Source organism: Botrytis porri (genome assembly GCF_014898465.1).
Source record: "Botrytis porri strain MUCL 3234 chromosome Unknown BPOR_004, whole genome shotgun sequence".
Lineage (NCBI taxonomy): Eukaryota > Fungi > Ascomycota > Leotiomycetes > Helotiales > Sclerotiniaceae > Botrytis > Botrytis porri.
Window position 1 is genome coordinate 2,789,862 of NW_024066078.1, and position 22,631 is coordinate 2,812,492.

General features: G+C 43.4%; 8 protein-coding genes across 8 annotated transcripts; 7 read left to right on the forward strand and 1 right to left on the reverse strand.

Annotated features, from left to right (window-relative positions):
* Positions 1-578: 578 nt before the first annotated feature.
* Positions 579-1,076, forward strand: EAF01_003734 (uncharacterized protein; the record flags this gene model as incomplete). Its single annotated transcript, XM_038911988.1, has 1 exon — positions 579-1,076. One exon carries the CDS (start codon positions 579-581, stop codon positions 1,074-1,076), a length of 498 nt encoding a protein of 165 aa, XP_038773223.1.
* A 1,830-nt stretch (positions 1,077-2,906) lies between these two features.
* EAF01_003735 (uncharacterized protein) lies at positions 2,907-3,892 on the forward strand (the record flags this gene model as incomplete). Its single annotated transcript, XM_038911989.1, has 2 exons — positions 2,907-2,990; positions 3,050-3,892. The coding sequence occupies 2 exons, from the start codon at positions 2,907-2,909 to the stop codon at positions 3,890-3,892; spliced, it is 927 nt and encodes a 308-aa protein (XP_038773224.1).
* Positions 3,893-4,553: 661 nt separating this feature from the next.
* Positions 4,554-5,327, forward strand: EAF01_003736 (uncharacterized protein; the record flags this gene model as incomplete). Its single annotated transcript, XM_038911990.1, has 1 exon — positions 4,554-5,327. One exon carries the CDS (start codon positions 4,554-4,556, stop codon positions 5,325-5,327), a length of 774 nt encoding a protein of 257 aa, XP_038773225.1.
* A 471-nt stretch (positions 5,328-5,798) lies between these two features.
* EAF01_003737 (uncharacterized protein) lies at positions 5,799-6,647 on the forward strand (the record flags this gene model as incomplete). The annotated part of the gene is made up of 4 exons (XM_038911991.1): positions 5,799-6,078; positions 6,170-6,445; positions 6,538-6,549; positions 6,607-6,647. The coding sequence occupies 4 exons, from the start codon at positions 5,799-5,801 to the stop codon at positions 6,645-6,647; spliced, it is 609 nt and encodes a 202-aa protein (XP_038773226.1).
* A 225-nt stretch (positions 6,648-6,872) lies between these two features.
* On the reverse strand, positions 6,873-9,285 carry EAF01_003738 (uncharacterized protein; the record flags this gene model as incomplete). Its single annotated transcript, XM_038911992.1, has 6 exons — positions 6,873-7,984; positions 8,038-8,384; positions 8,433-8,539; positions 8,594-8,845; positions 8,898-9,102; positions 9,158-9,285. The coding sequence occupies 6 exons, from the start codon at positions 9,283-9,285 to the stop codon at positions 6,873-6,875; spliced, it is 2,151 nt and encodes a 716-aa protein (XP_038773227.1).
* A 3,054-nt stretch (positions 9,286-12,339) lies between these two features.
* On the forward strand, positions 12,340-12,618 carry EAF01_003739 (uncharacterized protein; the record flags this gene model as incomplete). Its single annotated transcript, XM_038911993.1, has 2 exons — positions 12,340-12,467; positions 12,492-12,618. 2 exons carry the CDS (start codon positions 12,340-12,342, stop codon positions 12,616-12,618), a joined length of 255 nt encoding a protein of 84 aa, XP_038773228.1.
* Positions 12,619-13,599: 981 nt separating this feature from the next.
* On the forward strand, positions 13,600-14,312 carry EAF01_003740 (uncharacterized protein; the record flags this gene model as incomplete). Its single annotated transcript, XM_038911994.1, has 3 exons — positions 13,600-13,783; positions 13,901-13,964; positions 14,012-14,312. The coding sequence occupies 3 exons, from the start codon at positions 13,600-13,602 to the stop codon at positions 14,310-14,312; spliced, it is 549 nt and encodes a 182-aa protein (XP_038773229.1).
* A 1,106-nt stretch (positions 14,313-15,418) lies between these two features.
* EAF01_003741 (uncharacterized protein) lies at positions 15,419-15,877 on the forward strand (the record flags this gene model as incomplete). The annotated part of the gene is made up of 3 exons (XM_038911995.1): positions 15,419-15,525; positions 15,546-15,816; positions 15,842-15,877. The coding sequence occupies 3 exons, from the start codon at positions 15,419-15,421 to the stop codon at positions 15,875-15,877; spliced, it is 414 nt and encodes a 137-aa protein (XP_038773230.1).
* Between the last annotated feature and the right edge of the window lie 6,754 nt (positions 15,878-22,631).

Below are 22,631 nucleotides of genomic sequence, written 5' to 3' on the forward strand. Positions count from 1 at the left end.
TCAGTGTCTATATGAGAGACGGTAGAATCGCGTAGCCAAAATTGTCGAAGAGATCTGTAAGAACAAAGTAATAGTTCGCTATGGATAGGATAATCTTATGTCTAAGAATTCTACATGTTCCTCCCGAGGAAAAAGGCAATGAATTAGAAAAGTCGAACATCGCTACGTGGTTGCGTTGTGCCTACCAGCCCCCGGACCCACAGGTATATTAAGCGACACTATCGAGCTCAAAATTGACATTAATTTAACCCATGCATCCTCTTTCCTTTATTTTGATCTAGTCTTATTCAAGTAATATCGATGTACCAGTCCAAATTCGATTTGTGTATCATTTTCCGTACAGTCACCGAAACCGAAAGCGAGCAGGACCCGGAAACGATCCGATATTCGACATCGATAGATTAAAGTGGCTCTTATCCTTTCATATATCTAGTTGTCTAAGTTAGACGACAATACATCGTATAAACTATTTTTATCGTCAAAGGAAGTCCTCTACCAACGAGCTTTTGGAGAATACTTCGTCCCGTAAGTTCTTTATGAAGTTTTTTGATTAATCTGACTGACGATCGAATAGAGACATGGCATTCTCTGAGCTTCGCGAATATCCTGCTCCGATGGCATTTCGTTGCCTTGATTCCGTCCCCATAGGACAGGAACGTAAACGGACCATATACGAGGCTAAGAACGAAACGAACAAAGTTAAATTTGTTTTGTTCAATAGTTATCCCGAGTCATACAACGATTATAAGAAGGGTCTACACGGCTGGGTCTGCTACCCATGCGACGGTGAATGGGCAACACTTAAACACACAAACTTCAAGTGTAGTGAGAAAGATGGTGCCTTGGTGGCACATCTTACTCAAGCATTCAGCTACGCATTGCGCGACACCCAAATGGAGACTTCAGAACGATGGAAATGTAGGCAATGGAACACACTCATCAAGGAATGGATGGCAGATTGGTCAACGAACGTGGATGCTTGGTATCCTGGCGAAAAAAAGCTTTCGCATTTGGCAAAATCCTGGCAACCGACCGCGGACGAAGATTGGGATGTGGTTAAGGGTTACAAATGGTAGGATATCAAAGGGGAGAAGTCAATTATCTCTTTGCAGTAGGCATCATTCTTTGGTGGAAATGTAAAGGAAATTCTCATAACTAACTGTGTCTACCGAGTGCCTGTTTTGATTTTGAGATATTAAAAACTTACCTCGTCGAATGAATTTCTTTACGAAATGTTAATTGCCTATCCAATGACGCTCTACACCAGAAGACTGAAAATAGTTTCCACAGGGAGTAGAATTTTTAATGAATATATATTGATTAATGATATGCCCATTAGTCTTGGATTTCTTGAAACCCTTGTCTGAACGAAACGAGAAAATGGAAACTAAAAGAAATAATAGTTAATCCCTTAGTCTAACATTTGAGCTAGTGACTGCGCTAGGTCTAATATTTCGTGTTAGTTTCCGTCGTTTGCGCTGGAGAAAACGGAGCAAACAGACTGGTTATGAGATCTATTTAACTGTTAGTCTTTCCCTGAGAATCTGCAAAAGTTGGAATCATGACCACTGCATCTAAATATTTTTCTTAGAATGCAAGAATGTGTTTGATCGAGCGTGAGATTCAATGGTGCGGACATCAAAGACTCAAAGTAAATGAGTGGTGTGACATCTTTTTGGCCACACATGAAAGAAGTCGATGCCATGATACGATTCAATGTTTCACTGGGTAACTGTCACCTCCTCCAATGCTTTCAGTTTTCTTCCTAACAATGTCACCTATAGTCTTCGACTCAAAGTTATTTGTTACGAGTGTGGTTAGTTCATTCGAAGTCAAAGCAAGGATTACACACTAAAGCCATGTAAACTTTAGAATTGAGAAAGAAAATAAAAAGACAAAGGAGGTCTGTAGTAATCTCTACATCTATGTCACAGCAAGTTACTCATTCAAGGGGCGAGGGAATCTATGCTGATAAAATTAGTCCCCTATTTTAGTTTTGAATGTATTCGAATTAGAAGTAGACATTGGCATGACACAAATCCACCACAGAAGACCCTCAAATCATGGTTCGTTCAATCGTTATCATCAAGTTGCAGCATAGCCTGTATCCAGGGAGCTTTTATTCCATGTAAATGGAAGGCGATAGCGGTGTATCAAGTCCCCAACACAACGTGTGAAATTTAGTCCGAATACATACAGCTGCAGAATCAATATAACAAGCTCTAACCAGCATTCGTGGATCTATTTTGATAGCCAATAGGCCAACCGTGAGCGCTATGCATTATGTTATTGTATCGTGGATTATGCTCCAATCAGTCGTAGCATATGACAATAGTGCAATAATTCGCGTATTTGGAAGCATACTCTAAGGTGTCTAACCAGGCCACAGATCTTCGATCCTTGACAGAAAATGTAATATCCAGGGTCCTGCAGCTTGCTAGGTACTTTTCTAACGACGACTAAACTATTTTGGTAAACCCTTCGCAGATATGACGGAAAATGCGTCATGCTTAAAGAATGCGGAGATTGTAAGGATCATGCAGCTCATGCTCGATTGGCCAAACCATTTCCGCAAACTTGTCGCGAACGTAGTTAACTAAACCATTTTGGTAAACTAGTTGCAAATGTGACAGAAAGTGCGTCGCGTGTCGCGCTTAATGAATATTGAGATTGTGAGAGTCATGCAATTCGGACTCAATCAACTAAACCATATTCGTAAACTCTTTGCAAATTTGACGAGAAGTGCAAGTTGTCTTTTAAATTTTTACATCAAATCAAGAAGCCCTTGATGAACGGCAGACTTTTGGCTTGCAAGATTTATGGTGACAGAGGTACAAAATGTCCTCGATGCAAGTCATTACCCTCCGCACCAAGTGCCTCTCTTTCACTCTTTCATCTTTCTCGCCATGAGCACCAGAATCACTTTTCTCGGAGACACGAATGTTGGAAAGACTTCCATGGCTTCTCGTATCCTTCAACTAGATTACCTTGTGGGTACACACTCTTCCATCATCATTCGCAATTTGCTTGTGAACTAACATTCAAAAAGTCAATTGGTTCCCATCCCTTGTATGAGAGTATCCAAGAAATTTCAAGCATTGTACAACTTGATAGGCTTCTCAAGAAAGGACCTGATGATCGGTCTGATTGTCTGGTGATGGTGTACAACATCGGCTCGCTGGAAACATTTCACATTGGAACGAATCTCTTCACGCATGCCTTGGGATATCGAACTCCCCGACTCGCAATAATGGTTGCAATCGTGGATGATGCACACGAAAGAATTGTGAATCAGAACGATGTTGAGCAATTTATGGAAGAGTACAAAGGTTTTACCTGGCACTTCATCGAAACATCAATTAGAGACTCCCAGCACTTCTTCCGCCCCCCCATTCCGGTCACAACAGAAAATACCAAATCTTCAAACTACTCGATGATAAACACAATAGAACCTTTTGCAGCACAAGGATTGATACGGGTGCTCTTGGAGACATTCTTAACAGAGGCTATCGCTGCGAGTTGGTATAACGTAGTGGAAAGCTATATAGTTGAAGAAGATGCGAAAGAGTCGACTGTAGATAAGGTAGTGGATGGGGATCACCTGGTAAAAGCGTTTCATCCACCTCATACGATTCACTTTCATTCCAATGATGTGATTCAAGACCCACCTGAGCAAGAGGCGCCTCAGTTAAAGTCTACACCCTCTTTCGAGATTATTCTAGGATGTGCTGTTAAAATCATGCAATTGAAGAGCTGGACGTCAAGAAATACCAATTCAAACAGCGCCCAGGGTTCTGAGAGTTTCTTTTTGGAGGAGAATACTTTGGAGAATATTGGAGGACGTTTGAGAGTTAAGCTTCGGTGGCTGCAGGATTTACTTTGTTGTTCATGAATATTTGCGACGATATTTCGGTTTTAATCATGTCTCTCCTTACTTGAAATCTTGTCACAAGTTTGATATAAAAGGTCAAGAATATACATTTGCACCACCATTGAAATCATCCTGTGTTTCCATCGAATGAACTGCTGTAGAAGAATTCCCCTTGCTTTTGACAGCGCCCCAGCTCTCCGAGTAACCGACTAAGGAGAGAGTGAAGGTAGATTAGGAAGAGTTTTGGAAAATACACTCGACATGATAAAATATAAGAAGGATCCTGGGTACAATCCTATGAGATATGATAAGATTGCTCAGGTCTTGGATAGCTTTCGAGTAACTCAACATGAAGTTCTAGATCTTATTCGATATTGGGAATCTGAAGTGTCGGTCAATATGTTAGAGCTAGGGTATCTGATTGGTAGCCTCGAATCTATGAGATTGTTTTTATCAAGTCGATTGGATAATTGAATTGGTTGGGATCGTGATCACGGGTCTCAGAGAAGCACCATTCGATATTTCTCCGTGTTCTCATTATTTTCTGCTTCTCTCCTTTCTGAGATTTTTGCTTATAAAATTACAGAAAATGCCTTCTTGCCTACAGATGAAATAATATTTACCACTCTCTACACTTTTTGACTGAGGCTCAACAGTATAAGCCTCCCATTTTTCGTTCAGAATGACTACGCTCAATCTTCATCACATTTTTAAACCTCTTCCGTTCATTGTTTCTTCCAACAACACCGACAGAACTCTACCAGCTTTACCCAACGTCCCTTCCATCAACACCAACACAACTCTACCAATTTTACCCAGAATTCCTTCCATCGACACCAACATAACTCTACCAGCTCTACGCAGCAATCATCTCATCAACAGAGCTCTGCCACCTCCTTCATTCACTCGATTTCCCACACCATCCAACACTACACAGTTTCATACCCGCAAGCATCACCTGTTTGAACCTACAAAACATATGTGCCAACAATGCAGCAAGGTTTTTCAAACCTCTCGACATCTGAGGAAACACGCAGTAATACACCAAAATCATCGTTCAAAGAACTACAAGTGTCAACTTTGCAGTAAACATTATTATACAAAACACGGGTTAAGTAATCACCAGGCAATGCGCCCAGATTGTGCATCGTTGGAACACATATGTAGTTGGTGCGGGAAGGGCTTTGCTGCATTTAAAAGTTTCAACAGGCACGAATTAGCACACCAAATCTATGCATCAGAGAAATACAAGTGCAACTTTTGCGGGACGCCTTTCAAGGCAAGTTCTGAACTGATTCGCCACACATGCTATGCAATACCACCAACCGCCATCAACAAGAAGAAATTTTCTTGCGATTTATGTTACATGTCTACAAACCACCAGCACGCTTTGTCCAGACATGAACTGACTTCATGCCCTGCGCGTATAAACAAGGATTTCCAATTGAAAATGTGAAAAATAGGGCTCTAGGTAGGGTGTCTCTTTCACTATTGGCCAAGCCTAGGGAAACCATGTACAGTACATATCAGATAAGGGAATTGGTTCAATATTCAACACCTTTTTGACTTTACATTTCAGTTTATACCTTTTAATAAGATTTTACAGTAATAAATGAATTTATTTAAACATTGATGAGCAGTGAAAAGCCTCGTTTTCGGTTGCTGACAACTCATTTACATGTTCTATCTCAAAGATTTTGTGATTGCTAGTCTTACAAATTGCATGGGGGTTTTGAGCATCTCACAGGGTGGCTGTAGGGGTATAGCCGATTGGCAAATATTAAATCTTAGCCTCCGTGTTCGCTTGCAGTACGGCTATTTTAATTTAAAATCCCAACCACTTCTTTCCCCATCAGATGAACCATATCTCTCAAAAAATCTCGCATGTTCATCCACGACACTATCAGTGTCTCTTCTTCCCAACATTATGTTCAATTCTACTGCTACAAATTCTTCCAATGCGTGTATAACTCTTCCACCACTTTTGAATTTGGTGTCACCTTTTACCTCTTCATATCAAAACACAAGCCTTCCACCGCTTCCTGACGTGCTGTCAAATCCTACTACTGCAGTTCTCTTGCCCAATACATCTAGTACAACCCTGTGTCTCACAAGACGCAACTGCCATAACACATTTGAACATACTCAGAGTCTGGAGTCAAAGGGAGACAAGATTTCTTTGCCATCAGTTTCAGAGATCACCACTGGTAAGAACCCGAGTATACATCACATTATATGTATCATAAATTTGAGTTTTGCGAGAAGCTTGGTTTGCTACTAGCGCTAAGATACATCCAGGTACATTCCTTGAGTACAATGGTATTAGTCAGAAGTATAGTACGACAACGCATCCGTTTCAATGCACAAATTGTAGCAGAAGATTCAGATGGGAGTATCATTTGACGGCACATTCCAGAACTCATCAGGCAGATCCAAAAAGATATTGCTGTCTTAACTGCCCAGCTGGAAAAATATTCGCTAGCAAGAAAGGTCTAGCTCAACATTTGAATACAAAACTACACAACTCTAAATATTCAACCCAATTACGAATGAAGAACATGAAATGCTCTGTCAGTACATGCATGAAAGCTTTTTCAACAAAGAGGGACTTGGAAAGTCATAGAAAATCCCATGATAAACATATCTCATCAATTGAAATGTAATAGGTCATGAATTGAGTAAGTATCTCCAAGTGTCTTAGATCAAAGAAAATGCTTACTGAATTATAATATAAGATGACAATTATGATGATTCATACTCACTAGCAGTCAAATAATGGTCATTTTCTTCAACACAACACGAAAGGATTTCATTGGATGCAGCGGTTTGTTTCCGGGTGATTTTTGGAAGGTGTTTTGGTTTGGCTTCCTTGTGTTTTCAAAGGTCTTATTTTCTTGACATGTGGCAAGGAAAAAATAATTCAGAAATGCTTCTTTATGGTTTTCAATATTATAAAATTATTTGTGTGTATAAACTAACGAACTCTGAAGTAACATAACAATCAACCGTTTCTCATAAACTCATCATTGTACACACTCAAAATCTCTGCCGGACTTTCTCCCATCGAAATCTGATCTTCTTTCTCGTGATACTTCATATGTGCATTGAATCCTGCTTGAGTCTTGAATGGACAAATATTTCGATGCAATTTGCAGTCGTGCCTAGCACACAGGAGATGATCTCGGTTTATACGAGTATGAGTGCTCATATGCGCCTTTAAAGTCCTTCTGGATGCAAGTGGCCTGATGTGACGTGGACAAGTAGTATGTGGGCACAACAAGGAAGTCGTAGAAGAACCTTCATTCGTTTCAGATAAACGACTATTATTTATGCTGGATGAAAACTTTTCAATTGTGTTTGGATGATCTTCGAGAAGAAAAATGTCGGGAAAATCCACTGTTGGTAACAAATCGCCAGTGATGGGATCCGGAAGATGAAAGTCCTGAAAGTCCAGCATCGGTGACGAGGCCTCAGTCATACTGAACATAGGATCGTGTGTCATAGTTGGCTTTTGACACTCCTTCTCGTTGTGACGGAAGAGCTCCCATTGACATCGAAATGGGATAGAAGAGCGTTTGCAACTCGGGTTCTGGCAGCGATAATTTGATACATCTTTTCCCATGCTCTGACACAATTCTTGTAAATTTCTTACCAATTCTGACCTAGGGAGTAAATCGTTTTCCTTGCCATAAAGCATACCAACTATGTTTGCCCTCAACGTTGGCATAAATCTCGTTCCCATTATCTGTTCAAAATGCATTTCCGGTGCATGTTTTTTGACCACTTCCCTTCTTATGTTGCATAGTCTCTTAACTTCACTTTTTATCTTCAAATCACAGCCCTCTAGTCGTGCGTCTTCAATCCGCTTTTTCGCAGCAGTTATCTCAGGGTCCTTGGCAACAACCTTAACGAATTCCTTGGTTATTAGACCCAGTGGTGTACCACGATTTGAGTTTAGGCTACGAGCAAAGTTGATTTGCTGTGTCCGTTGCTCTTGCCCAACAGTTAGACTTTGTAAATCGACACCGGAATGAGACGCAAGATAGCTGTTTTGAAAAACTTGATCATTTGAATGTCCAAGTATTTTGCCCCTTTCTGCTGAAGTAACATGTTCTACTCAAGTCAGAATGGGAATAATAAATTGAAAGTGAATATAGAACACTCACGATTCAAAACGTTGGCTGAAGTACGTCTTATCACGTAAGATGTAAAATCATCCTTGAATCCTGCACGCTGTGCGATTTTCCTCAATGAGTGGTTGAACGCTTGATAAGTCAACGCTTCAGCATGATGAGATGCATCCATTGATCGATTACTCCGGAATAGAGGTTTGTTCAAAACACTCTCCTTGAATTGTATATCGATGTACTTTGCAGAACATATGCTTGGATCATATAGCTCCTCAATACTGTTTACTGTTGCAAAAGCATCATCAGCAAAAGCTAGAGCAAGAAACAGCGTAATTGGACACATATGCCTGGATGTTAGATCCTCAAACAGCTGTTGCTTATAACTAAAGAATACATCAGAAAATATACTTCAAGAAGAGAATCTTACTTACACCTCTCCTTCATCATCCCGCTCGTTTTTCCTGAGGTTAAATGTGAACAAAATACTCATCAACGGGCGGCCACCGTTCGGATTTTGCTGCAAAGTGAGTTTTATATCCTTCAAAACCAAGTCAGTTGTTAATGTCCCCTTCAAAATTACATCTCATCGTACCTTATATCGCATAGCTTGACCAGTCATATAATAAGCATGTGACTCAATAACCGCACCTGGACGTGATGCTGTGTATACAAGCATTAAGATCAATAAAGCGATCTGAACTCTAGCTCGCTCATACAGGAAGTTGAGAGGATCGTTCATCCAAAGATAGCCGATTATGTCCTTCAAATCGTTGAGACTAGCGATAGGCTTCGGACGGGTTTTGGTACTCAAACCCAGGCTCCTTGCCAGACTAGTCTTTATGAACTAACAAATATCAACAAAACAATGATCTGAAATATGATTTGGCTTAACTTACAGTGCGGAGCTCTTGCATTGAATCAAGCTCTTCATTATGCTTCCGCTCATACACTGATTTGAAACGGATTGCATATTGAATCAGTGTTTTTACAGAAAGGCGTTTGCCTAACAAGCCTGTCCGTTCCTTTGCAAGCATAGTAAAGAATCCTTTAAGAACTCTTAGAGTTGGTTTCACATCTGTATTATTAAGTCGTGTAAGGTAGCTTGATATGAGATGTCAGCAAGTGACTTTGAAGGGGATCGGTATGTATAACCTACTTCTCCCAAAGTTTCCAGATCATATTATAGCCACGTAATGTTGGAGGAACGAATGATAGTGGCGCTCTTTCAAAGTTCTCAGCTTCGAAATCTGCGAGTAGATCCTCGAGTGAAAGAGCGTCTGTCATTATCACAATATCCCTCGAGAAAGAGAATAAGAATAATCAAGGGAAATTTAGTTGAGAAGAATCAATGTGATGTTGTGTTGTGATGAAAATTGTGAATTCGAAAACGAAAAGGAGAAAAGGGAAATGTTTAAATAGATGTAGTATACGGGATACCATGTTGAAAATTCCAATTTCCAACATGATTAGAATAGAAAGTAGTTGATCGTCATCTTACCAAAAAAAGGGAATTCTATTTTCAGATCCTGAATTATGTCAGGAAGAGAAAAAAATATTTTTACAAAATCTGTAACACGAAAGTGAAGATATAATATGTTCGTTTACGGAAAACGGTTTACGAAAAACGATTTCAAAAGCAGCGGTTATCGGGTGTACATATACTTTTTTACCGACACCAAAGTATCAAAAAAACGGGCTTGTGGTTTAGTGGTATAATGTTCCCTTAGCATGGGAGAGGTCCGGCGTTCGATTCGCCGCTAGTCCAATAACATACTTTGTATTAAGACATCCTTTTATTGGTTGGAAGTCGAGGAGGTTGACTTTGTTTTTGAATGTTTCAACGGGCACTTCAACGGAGACGTTTGTGCGAGTGGAGTGAGAAAATGGCTTGCCTAAGCGAAGTCTGTGCGTCAGGGCTTGTAGTGGATCCAATTTAATCTCGGTGTCTTGAACAGATTTTTCTTTCCTCGGGGTGGGGTTGAGATCGAGTCGGGTGTGGATCAAGCTATGTTCCCCAGAACAAACGGTTTGCCGGCGAAAGCCAACGCTTATGTTTCTATGAGGTCGGGAGCATTGGGAATCGGTTTGTGAGCAGCTGTATTCGAACCCGGGCGGATCGGTACTTCGAGAGGCCATCTCAAATCGCCTACTCCAACTTTCCAAGAATCTTTTCAGAAACTCAGCAGAACGAGACTTATCTTCGTTGAATCTGCTAAATGACGCCTATCATTGAATTGTGTATTTGTCTGCTAGCTTCAACTAGAATTGTTACTTTTTATGATGGACAGATTCTGGTTTCCATATGAAATTCATGAGTGACTTCCGACAACAATGTATATACCCCGGAAACCCCCAACTCAACTTACTTCATGCAAGAGTTGAACTACTACTGAAATCTGAGATACTTATACTAAATTATAGCAATAGTCAAGAGTAATCTGACTGAAGCCAACGACTTTGTTGCATATCAGAGAATCGTAAAGTTCATCCAGTTTGAACAAATTCGGCACTGCAGATCAAAGAATCACAAGTACGATACATTCCACATCGCATGTGGCAATCGCTACTTGCAATTTGCACACTCTTGTTCATAAGAGATGAACGTTTATTTTTATTTTTGTGGCCTTTGTTGAGAGACGAGAGCACAAAAGCGAAACCCTCCCCCTATTGCCTATGATATCTCCTCCATTCGTGAGTACTACTCATATATATTTCCAAGTGAATGATCCTACAGTATTTCATTCATCCCGAATCAAAATCCAAAGCCTAGTCCTCCCGAGACCAATATCAGAATAGAGATTTGATGACATCCGAATTTGCTGACCTCTCGTCTGAAGAATACTCAACATGTATATCAGTATTGCTGCCGATATCTGCCGTTGACCCAGTGAATCTTATATAGAAATGAATGATTCAGGTTCATCTTTTAAGGCCCGGTATTTCCCTCTCTGCGTATAAGTAAACAAGTAAAAAATAGAATTCTACATCACTATGTTGTAGTGAGGTGGAGTTCACACTATTGAAAACTATGCGGCACACTAGACGAAACTATTGAATTTCAGACGTGCAACAAAACAAACACAATTGGAAAAATGAAAGCCATTGGTTACTAGTAGACAGCAATCGGCCTTAGCCAGTGGAAGGCAATAATAGTTTTGGCTTGCAATGTAATGACAGTTGACTGGGCCGTTCGAATGCGGTACAAATTTCTTGTATACGCTATTTGAGAGCGTTCCCATGATGGAAACTGTGGCATTGTGTACAAGAGTTGTATGGTTCAAGAAGACTCTTGATTGAACTTTTGTAATATGAGGAAACTATGAGAAACTCACTGTTCAGAATCAAAATACAGAAATCATTGTTCGTGGCGGAATAGAGCTGCTCACTTGGAACTCGAGTCGATGAGACGAAGTGGGGTAATTCCGAATCCGGTATAATGGTGCATTCGCAAGGATATCAAAAACACTGGATAAATGCAATCGCAGTCTTTCTTTGATCTTGACATGTAATCGTCGTACTGTAAAAATCATAGGCAAAGGCTGCATGTATAGTTGATTTAAGCCTCGAAATGTAGGTTGTAGTCGGTCATGACTCCGTGGAAGATGTTACTTTGCCACTCGTCCCTATTAGGTTCGGGCTTCCGGACAAAGCGACACACATTCCCAATTTATGGACTTCACACACCAAAATTGAGATCCTCTTCTTCGTCTTGACTCTCAAGAAACTTAAAGACCCTCGATGAGATGAAACTGTTCAACAAAAAGCTTACTGAGTGGGGAGAAACACAAGGAGAGCCAAAAACAAGCCAACGATTTTTGCGGTGATGTTGGAGATAAAAAACAGCAAAATTTAGATGGACTAGCGGCGAATCGAACGCCGGACCTCTCCCATGCTAAGGGAACATTATACCACTAAACCACAAGCCCGTTTTTTGAAATTTTTATGTCAATAAAAAAGTATATGACCACCCGATAACCGCTGCTTTTGAAATCGTTTTTCGTAAACCGTTTTCCGTAAACAAACATATTATATCTTCACTTTCGTATTACGGATTTTTGTAAAAATGTTTTTTTCCCTCTCTGACATAATTCAGGATCTGGAAATAGAATTCCCTTTTTTTTTTTGGTAAGATGACGACCAACTACTTTCTATTCTAATCATATTGGAAATTGGAATTTTCAATATGGTATCCCGTATACTACATTTATTTAAACATTTCCCTTTCCCCCTTTTCGTTTTCAAATTCACGATTTTCATCACACCACAACATCACATTGATTCTTCTCGACGAAATTTCCCTTGATTTTTTTATTCTCTTTCTCAAGTGATATTGTGAAAATGACACACGCTCTTTCACTCGAGGATCTACTCGCAGATGTCGAAGCTGAGAACTTTGAAAGAGCGCCACTATCATTCGTTCCTCCAACATTACGTGGCTATAATATGATCTGGAAACTTTGGGAGAAGTAGGTTATACATACTGTTGAAAGTCGGCTGGCAAAGTCGATATCTCAGCCTGTACGTGGCGCCGGCTACGAACCTTTAATCTTTGATTGGAGAGCTGATGAGATTAAAGCGCATTCGATGGAGCTGGGTGGTGATTATACACTAACTTGAGGCCGTACTGGGAGTGAAGGTACGTGCAGCGGAGGGTTAAATCCCCTTGCGATAGGCCCGGAACAGAGGACTACCATCAAAACGGTTTTGAAAACCATCCGACAATCGAAAATATATATGAAGAGTTCGAAGCGGTGCCGGCCCTTACGAGTCTGTTGTGGGAAGCAGAGCCTGCGGATGTCTCGCATTTAGTGAGCTCCAAAGCGGAACCAGCCCTTACGAGTCTGTGTGGGAAACAGAGCCTGAGGAGGAAGCATATATAGTAGGAGATGGACAGGACACCTCTGGGATGATATCATACGAATCACGATATCAACAACGCGTACGTCGGCGCTCGATGGAAGTTCATAGATGGTGAGGGGAGTGGTGGTGAAATCTCTTCATGTGGGGTAATTTCTGGGGTTTGGAAAGAGGGACGCTTTTAGGGGTCGTTTGGTTGTACAAATCCGCTCCGAATCCGTCGAATAATCCGCTCTTTTTCAGAGCGGATTCTGAATTGACGTTTGGACGTCAAAACGCGGATTCCGTCAAATAATCCGCTCTTCAATGAATTTAGCGTATTTAGCGTATTTTGCAGTGGGGAGGAGGTGGATCACTCTCAAAATGACGCTAAACAATCCGCGTTTTCTGATGAATTTGTATGGGAAAATGAAAGCGCGGATTGAAAACGAGGACCAGAAAAAGCAGTCCTCGTTTTTAATCCGTCAAATAATCCGCGCTTTTATAGGCTATTATAGGCCTTCAACCCTATATTCATTTAGTATTATAGTGATGTTAGTGTTTCAAAGGCCTGAAATTATAGAGTGTTTTCACTTCTTAACAAATCGTCTCTGATTTCGAATTAGATTACTTTGCGTTTCTATTCCCTACCTACTAGGATATATATCGATTAGTCCAAAAGTTTATTCTTCAGTATCCTCTCTTTCATTGACTTAGATTCGAAACCATCTCATTCTTTAGTTACTTATCATAAGCGTCATTATGCGCGACGACGAGGTCGATGAATCTCATCAGTTTATTCCTATATTGATATATAATATAGTGGCTGTTATTGGCTCTTTTTATTCTATTCCAATTTTAAAAAAGAGAACTGGTACGCCTGGTGAATTTAAAACACAATCTATTCTTGATTCTAAACACCCTCAACGCTGTCAAGAACAGTTTCGTATGCCTCTTCGAACTTTTCGACTTCTAATTCAATTGTGTCACGAAAAAACAAAGCTCCAACACTCTCAACATGCCTCGATTGATTAAAAGCTTTATATATTTCTCTATATTGTAGGACAGCGTGGATCCGTTCGTGGTACAGCTGAAGCTTTTTCTCATTCTGAAGAAACAATCCATAGGTATTTCATTCGAATCTACTTATTGTACTATTCTAACTGATTTTAAGATGGTTTTATGAAGTTTTAGATGCTATCATGATATTATATCCATTCGTAGTAAAGTTACCGGATCCAACTATACAATCAGCTTTACCTAGAGTGAAAGAGAATGAAAAATATCGTCAATATTTTGCGAATTGTCTAGGCGCTCTCGATGGGATCTTTATTCCAGCGACAGTACCCTTCGAAGATCGATCTGCCTACTTCAATCGAAAGGGAGTCACTTCACAAAACGTTTCTTTTCCGATTCTAAACACGTTTTCAAAACTATTACTCTATGAAAAGATTTTACATGGTTCTTGGAATTAAATATGGGTTTTTAATATCGAATTGAAGTTTAAATTAAGATATCTATAGAAATGACGGATTATTCAACGGATTTGACATCCAAACGACAAAAGCACGGATTGACAATCCGCTCTTTTTGGAGCGAATTGCTGCCACCGCGGAATCCGTGGTGGCAGTAAAGAGCGGATTATTCGACGGATTCGGAGCGGATTTGTACAACCAAACGACCCCTTAGCACCTTATTTGATTGAAGGAAAGAGGGTTATACATATAAAAGATTGGAGGGACATATTAGCACTTTGTCTTATGAGTGTGTGGGAGCGTAGCATGGCGGCGGAGGAACCCTCGAATGAGCGGGACGCTTTTGGCAAGCTTCGCTCTGACAGGAGCACTGATTAGACAACACGGCGATGGATGAGCTCCGGCAGAGGCCGCCTTTTGATATATATAATACTACGAACTTTGGCAGATATTACGGCGGCGGACGAACTCGAGCAGATGCTATTTCTCAACTCAGATCTTGCTGAACATAAGGGATTCATTTACATTACGAACTATACATTGGGAGGGTGGATTCGGAAGATATTGTTTTGGTTAGTGGGTTGGAAACACTAGTATTATACTGCTTGGCTAAGGGCATAATACTAGCAGAGCCTGCTAGACACGGTCGGCCTTATAGGGGAGGAGAGATCCGATAAGGTAACGCGAAACAGCAATCATACGCTGCGGGGCGTGGTGTATAATGGCAGCGACGGTGACACTGTCTATATAGCCCGAGAGGACGGACGCGCGTGTCGGTCTACAATAGGGTATTAGGCAGATGGCAATGAGATACCGGGTAGGCTTATGGAGCAAACAGAAGTAGAGGCGTGGAGCGATGGTTTTGGTCCTGGCCGGAACTTCCGAAGGTAAACACGCTGGAGATGGTTTAATGTAGTCAGAGGATTCTACAGGAGCCTAGTACTAGTGGCTCTATCATAGTGTGCCGGGAAAGCGTCTGTAGGTGTAGCGAACCTACTTTGTATTACAAGATATTCTAGAAAGTAGTTGTAATATAATCTATTCCTGCCCATATGTATGCCACCGCCCTACGCGCTGCTCTAAATGCAGCGATTTAATCGCTAAGCATGCCGATGGGAAGATCCACGATCAATGTCGAAACGACGCTCAGTGCGCGGGGTGCCTCGGACCTTTCCGATCCGCACACAGCAATTGCCCAGCAGCGCCGCGATCAGTCAATGGCAAACTAGTCAGACTCACACACCGGCAGGTGAGAGAAGTCAGAACCGCAGGTCGAAGGGAGACCCAGGCAGTACGCAAGGAAAAGGTGCCTGCTACGACGCCAAGTAGACAACCTCAAGTGGTCATCCCCAGACCACCTGCGCCGGGAGCCCGCGTCACTACCTATGAGAATGAGTGGCAACTGGTGGACCGATCACCTAAGCGGGCCCGACCAGAGGAGGGACCCTCCAACAGTCCGATCCACACCCCGGGCCGGAACCCCCCGCGCCGCGCCAACAAAGGGGTAAACTACAATTTAGCAGCTATAGCTGAAAAAGCCTTCTCACCTCCCGACTCTGAAATGAGCGAGGGAAATGAGTCAAACGCCGACGAAGCCGCTACCACCTCCGCATGAGTCGCACAACCTGTGCGAACTCAGCGGGGGGGAGGGCGCTCACGATTGCGTGGGCGAATGTGGGGCGCGGACACTCCAATCATATCACTCTCCTACAGGTTGCTGGAGAGGCTGGTATGGACATTATCTGTGTACAAGAGCCCCGACTTTACGAAAACTCAGCAACCCAAAATCATGCTGCATACGACCGGTTTCAGCCGATCGACACCTGGGGAGCGACTGATGGCCCCGAGCGTGGGCCACGGGTCATTACCTACGTACGGAAAGGGGGCAACCTGAAGGTCAGGCAGATGAGACAGACCGGAAGCAGGGACCTACTCTGGGTCAATATTAACGGGTACTCGATCCTCAATGCCTACCGCGCCCCGCTTGAGCCGCGTACAATGGAATACATACTCGGACTAGAGATCGCCCCGGGGACCGGTACGGTCGTTGGAGGTGACTTCAATGCCAAGTACGACCTGTGGGAGCCCGGCGTACCAACTGCCGGTCAAGGTGACGCGCTGGCGCAATGGGCCTCCGACCAGGGAATGGAATATATCGGGACCCCTGGTGCACCTACGCACGCGAGGGGACACGTTCTAGACCTGACCTTCTCCAACCTGGCTACCGCTACGACGGTGATCGATGATGATCTGCACAGCGGCTCCGACCATGTCACTCAAGTCACTACCATCTCAGACAGAGGAATTTCCGAATATGAGCAAGCGCACATCCGGATACGCGACTCAGATTTACCCTGCCTAGCAGGCATCATGGCCAACCGCTTAGCGAACCTCCAGAACCCGGACCTCCGGACCACCTACGACATCGACACACTCATCTCCGGACTCACAAACGCACTGAGCGCATCTGTAGAAGCTGTAGGGCAGAAAGACCATAAACCCTACCGATCATCCCCGTGGTGGACCGACGAGTGTAGGGAGGCACACCGGGCACATACGCAAGCCAGGAGAACCGGAACTACTGACGAAATGGTAACTGCCCAGCATGATCTACAAAGGGTTGTGAGAGCATCGAAACGAGCCTACTGGACCAAGCGCCTGGACGGTGTACAGGACGATCAGGAGCTATACAAAGTCATGAACTGGCACAAGTTGACCCCAGAAGCAGCCCTCAAGGCTCCACCTCTGGTGATCGAAGGCCAAGAGATCACCGATACCAGGGAAAAAGCCGAAGCACTCTTTACAGCGGTTCTCGACCGCTTCAAAGCATCGGACGATCTACAGCACGACCCTCTTCAGGAACAGGACGACCAGGCGACCTTGCCATGGAAAAGAACGATCACCGCAGAAGAAGTGGAAAAACATGTAATAGGAGTCAGGAGCACGTCACCCGGAGTCGATCGGGCAACCGTTCGCCTCCTCAAGGCGTGCTGGCCTAGCATTAAGAGTGCAATACATGAGATTTTCGCGGCCTGCCTCAGGCTCAGCTACTACCCCAACGAGTGGAAACTTGCTGAAGTAGTCATGCTGCCCAAGGTTGGTAAGAAAGACAGGACGTCTCCGAGATCGTGGAGGCCGATTGCGCTGATATCGTGTATCGGAAAAGGGCTAGAAAGGTATATCGCCAGTCAAATTGCATGGACGGCTATGAGATACAACGTTATCAGCCCTCAGCACTGCGGGGCGCTGCCGAAAAGAGCCGGTACTGATCTCACAGCTGCCTTCGCTCATGACGCTGAGCTCGCTTTGGCAGCCGGTAAAGTAGTCACGCTGGTAACGATGGATGTACAAGGCGCCTACGATGCGCTCCTCAAAAGACGGCTCCTACAACGTATGAAGAAACAGGGTTGGCCTATGGCGCTCTTGCGACTCGTTGATTCATTCCTGACTGAGAGACGCGTGCGTGTAAGGCTTGAGGGGATCACAACGCGGGACTTTCCGGTTGCATGCGGCACCCCCCAGGGATCGCCGCTCTCCCCGATCCTATACACCCTCTACCTCGCTGAGCTTCTCAATCAGGACAGAGTACAACGCTTCGAATATGCTGATGATGTAGCTATATATCACACGTCTAAAGACCTATCCACGAATGTACGCATGCTCCGCCGAACCGTTCGACGCATCCTACGATGGGGAGATCAGAATAAGGTCTTTTTCGCCCCGGAAAAGTTTGAGTTGCTTCACATATCGAGGAAGCATGAAACTGCGAACCCGGCTATGAGAATAAGTCGGGACCTAGTCATCACGCCGACCCCCCTGGGGCTCACCGGCGGAGTATAACCAACCTTACGCTGGCTCGGCGTCTTTTTCGATCGGCGCCTAACGTTCTTACAGCATGTCAAAACGCGCATTGCGAAAGCTATGCGCGTTGCTTCTCACATCCGATCAATAGCCCACACAGCCCACGGACCATCTGCAGTCTGCCTGCGAAAAGCGATCATCACCTGTGTACTCCCCGTTGCCCTCTTCGGCTCCGAGGTGTGGTTCGACGGGCTATACAAACAACGCCCAAATGCAGGCCATGCTCCGGTCGGCACCGGGATCAAGAAACACGTCGACCTGGTCAGCAAGACGATTCACAATGCGGCTCGGGGAGCTTTACCCGTCTACAAAACTACCCCGACGACCGCACTCCTTGTAGAAGCTGGCCTCCCGGCTGGAATTGTCGCACTGGAGCAAGCAAGACTCAGATTCGCCTTCAGGCTTCAGACAGTGGATGCACAACATCTGCTCGTGGACCGATTGAAGCCGTGCACCAGGAAAAGAGGACGAGGCACAGGCACACTGAGAGGCCCCATCACCAAATTGCAGAGAATGGGACGAGCAATCCCTGCGACCGAGCGCCCCAGACTCCTACGGCCGCACTTCTCTCCCGAGTGCCGCACTGACCCAACTAATGGCATGAGCAAAGAGGACGCCGCGAAAGCGTTCAAAGACTGGTGGGACCTAATCCCCCGAGAAGACTACTCTGTGTTCTCAGATGGGTCCGAACAATACGATGAACGCGGCCACCGCGTGGGATACGGCTTTGCGATCTACCGCGGTAAGCAACAGGTCGACAGCGGCTACGGCCGCGTACGCGAACAGTCGCACGTCTTTGATGCCGAGGCGATCGGCGCGTGGCGGGGACTAGAGCGCCTCCTGAGCACCATCGAGCGCCCTCATCGGGGCCGAATATGGCTATGCATTGATAGCACCTCGGTGATCTGGGGAATGCGAGGGAGCGCCGCCGACTCCTCCCAATGGGCCTACCATAAGTGCCATCAAGCGATGCGACACTATGATATCGCAGTCAAGTGGTCCCCTGGGCATACTGAGATAGAGGGCAACGAGGCAGCCGATCGCCTTGCCGATCAGGGTACGACTGGACCATTTGATCCTGGCCCATCGTGCCTTCCTATAGTTAGCAACTCCCGCTCTGTCCTGCGCGCCAAATGTCGGCACTCAGAGAGCAGGTGGTGGAATGCGAAAAGAGGCCTGATCTCCGAAACATACGACGCATGGAAGCCGGCATATGACACCTCGGAGCCGAGGAGCCTCAAACTCCCCCGCGGGGCACTACACAGACTCATAGCGATGCGAACTGGGCACGGTGACTTCGCAGCCTATCATATCAGGTTCAATCATGAAAACAGCATTAACACCTGTACATGCGGGAGTGAGAAAAGCCCGCTACACTTCTTTCAATGCCCAATCAATGGTCAGACGCGCGCTGACTGGCCGCTTGCACCGAACCGATTTCGATCCGAATGGGATGCGATAGCATATGTCAACCGCGTCCTACAGTCACAATGCGGCTTCACTAATCTCCTTACCAGATCCGGGTTCTATACCAGAATATGCCCCAACTACATGTAATGACGCAATACTAACCCGCTCCATCACCCCGAGGATGAGCTCTCCACCCCAAACAACCTAAAACCCGTACCGAATAGTCATAAGCGCTACGAGCGCTCTCCCGATCGACAGCGATCAGCCCAGTCACCCACCGACACCCGGATGACACACGAAACAAAGCCCTCTAAAATAGGGCTACAAACCTTTAGACACTACAGCCGCAGGATCGCAATGAGCGGTATCGAGCGGGTGAATACCGAGGGCAACAAGCCCTTGATTAGCTAACATTACACTACTATGAGCGGCTGGGGCGCTAGCGGCCCGTAGGCCCGCTCCTTAGTACGTCTAGAATACCCCTAGGGAGGTCAGATATTAGACGTTAATTACTATAAATAAATAAAAATTTGCTAATCGGAAGGGCTTATTCTTAAATACTTATAGTACTTCAAGAATTATATGCAAATTGTATATGGAATCAGTCTTCGATTTTGATATTATTGGATAAGGTACTAGGGATCGATGTTACAACTTGAAAAGGATGTCAGGGTTCTAGCCCATTCCCCCCACCCCCCCCCACTCTCTTTCATGTATATAAGCAGGAGGTCTCCTCGACCTTCTTCCATCCTTAGTTCACAGTCTTGAATATAATACGATTCGACCTTGCTCAATTGTATCCCTTGACAAAGGATCAATAATATATTGGAATGGTTGATGAATAACTTGATTAGGGGTTTTGACTATAAATATATGAGTAATCCTCTTAGTATAGCTGTGTTATCCTGTAATTCAAGCACCTGTAACTTATAATCTGTTTGTTACAATTTTCTTTTTACAGTATTACGATTCTATTTGCTCTTTCGTCATGTTTGTCTAGCGACTATATATATACAGTTCTTACTTTTGAGTTAATATAGAAAGAATCATCGGAAAATTCATATCTGTACTAACGTAACTTGACTAGAAGTAGGTCATGTCATGATATGAGTCAAAATCACCCCCTCATTTCATTGATTGATTGATTGATTTAATTAACGTCCTTTTCTCAGTCCAAGACTATTTAGGACGGCTAGGCTTTAAGAGCCTAACAACTGCTAGTGGATATCTACAGTAGATATATTCAATTTGGGGGAGTAAAAACGAATGCTGGGGTGCTATGCCCGATCTCTATTCGGAGTGCAAATAGAGATTAAATAGTCTTCATCCTCTGAGACACTTCCTTCCTCACTCTTCCCCTACCCCTAATCCAATTAAAGCATCCCAATATCCAATTTCTCTTTTTAAAATCCTAAATCCAATTTGCTATCCCTCCCTTTCTATAAAAGGCAAGAGTTATCCCCTCCCGAGTTGCCTCCAATATAGCAAAGGGTCCTCTTGCTAGTGAGGTAGCAGAAGAAGGCACCACTCTTCTCTGTCTTTATCTCTTTTAAACTAGCCCCTTGTATATCTTCATAAGCTTGATATCCTCCAGCTCTTATTAGATGTGTATAGTCGAAACTGTTGAAAATAGTGGGGCAAGGCCGAATCCTAAGCCCTATTGCCCACACACAAATCAATTCGGAAAATTCGAAAATTCGAAAATTAAAAGAAAAACGTTGTATTGTATCGATGCCCAGAGCATGGTATTAATTTGAAGGCGATGGCATTCTCTGTATTGTGTCGTCGTAGTATTCGAGTGGCTGAAAGCCAAAGGGTATAAAAAAGGGTTGTAGTACGAGTAGAGCGGCGGCAAGCTCTATATCGAAAAGACTCTTCTAAAAGAAGAGACCTACTGCGTATCATATTTCTGTATTTGAAATAGTAATCGATGGTAGATGTTGAATCTAACCGGGGCTTCCGTAACCTTCGTATCCGCGTCTAAAGCTGGTATTCAACTCTTCGTAGGTATTGCTGTCGTAAAATCGTAATATAATCCTTCGCTATATCTCTGAACCTCTCTCCTTCCAATTCTTCCAATTCCATCTGCGACTCAATCTTAGCTCTGCAGACTCTCAAGAGAGAGCTGGAGGTTCGTAGGATGCACCGCGTACAGGTGTTGAGTCTTCGCATCCCCCCCTCATTTCATTGTTCTACGCGTTTATCGACACACAATAAATCAAAAGTCATTAAATCCTAGTGAATCTGAAGATAACATTCGAAAGGCTATAAAAAACCTAAAAAATAAACAATTTACTTCAATTCGAAATGCTACTATTCATTATAAGACTCCGAAGTCAATCCTAATAAATCGAATAACTGTTACGTAACGATCATTTACCGCTGGTGGCTCACGTGCACTAGTCCTGTATATAAAGGCTTCACTTCTTAGAATCTTCTTGGTTCTTTAGTTTTAGATTCTAAGTAATGGAATTGACTCCTGTTTACGACTTTCCCGTCACAATAACCAAACAACAATCACACACTTAATCGTACAAATCCTTTCAAAAAAAAATCTATTGCGGAAGAGAAGGCTCTAGTACAATGAATCTTATGATTAATAGCTACTGGATACTTTACAACTTCTGGATTGTTAAAAGAAATGGTACAAGAAACTCTAAATCAACACATCTACCCCTCCATCCTTTCAATCAAACCATGTAAACTAAAAATAGATCTATAGATTCTTAAATCAATATTCTAAACTCAAAAGGGATCTATTTCTGCAAATTAAAGTCTATAAGATATAAAGAAGCAGCATTTGAAAGGATTTCAGTGTGCTTTTTGAGCCAGAATCTCAAAAAATATTGGGAGATCAGTCTCTATTTAATAGCTTTCCCCTACATGATATTAAGCTATAATAAGCAGATCAGACATTTAATTCAGCTTTATCTACCAATAATTTGCCTACTTCTTTAGTACAGAGATATGCAAAGCGAATTACTCATCAGATTGAAAGCTTAAATGCTGACAATGCTATTCTTCGAAAGGATTTTCAAGAATATAAAG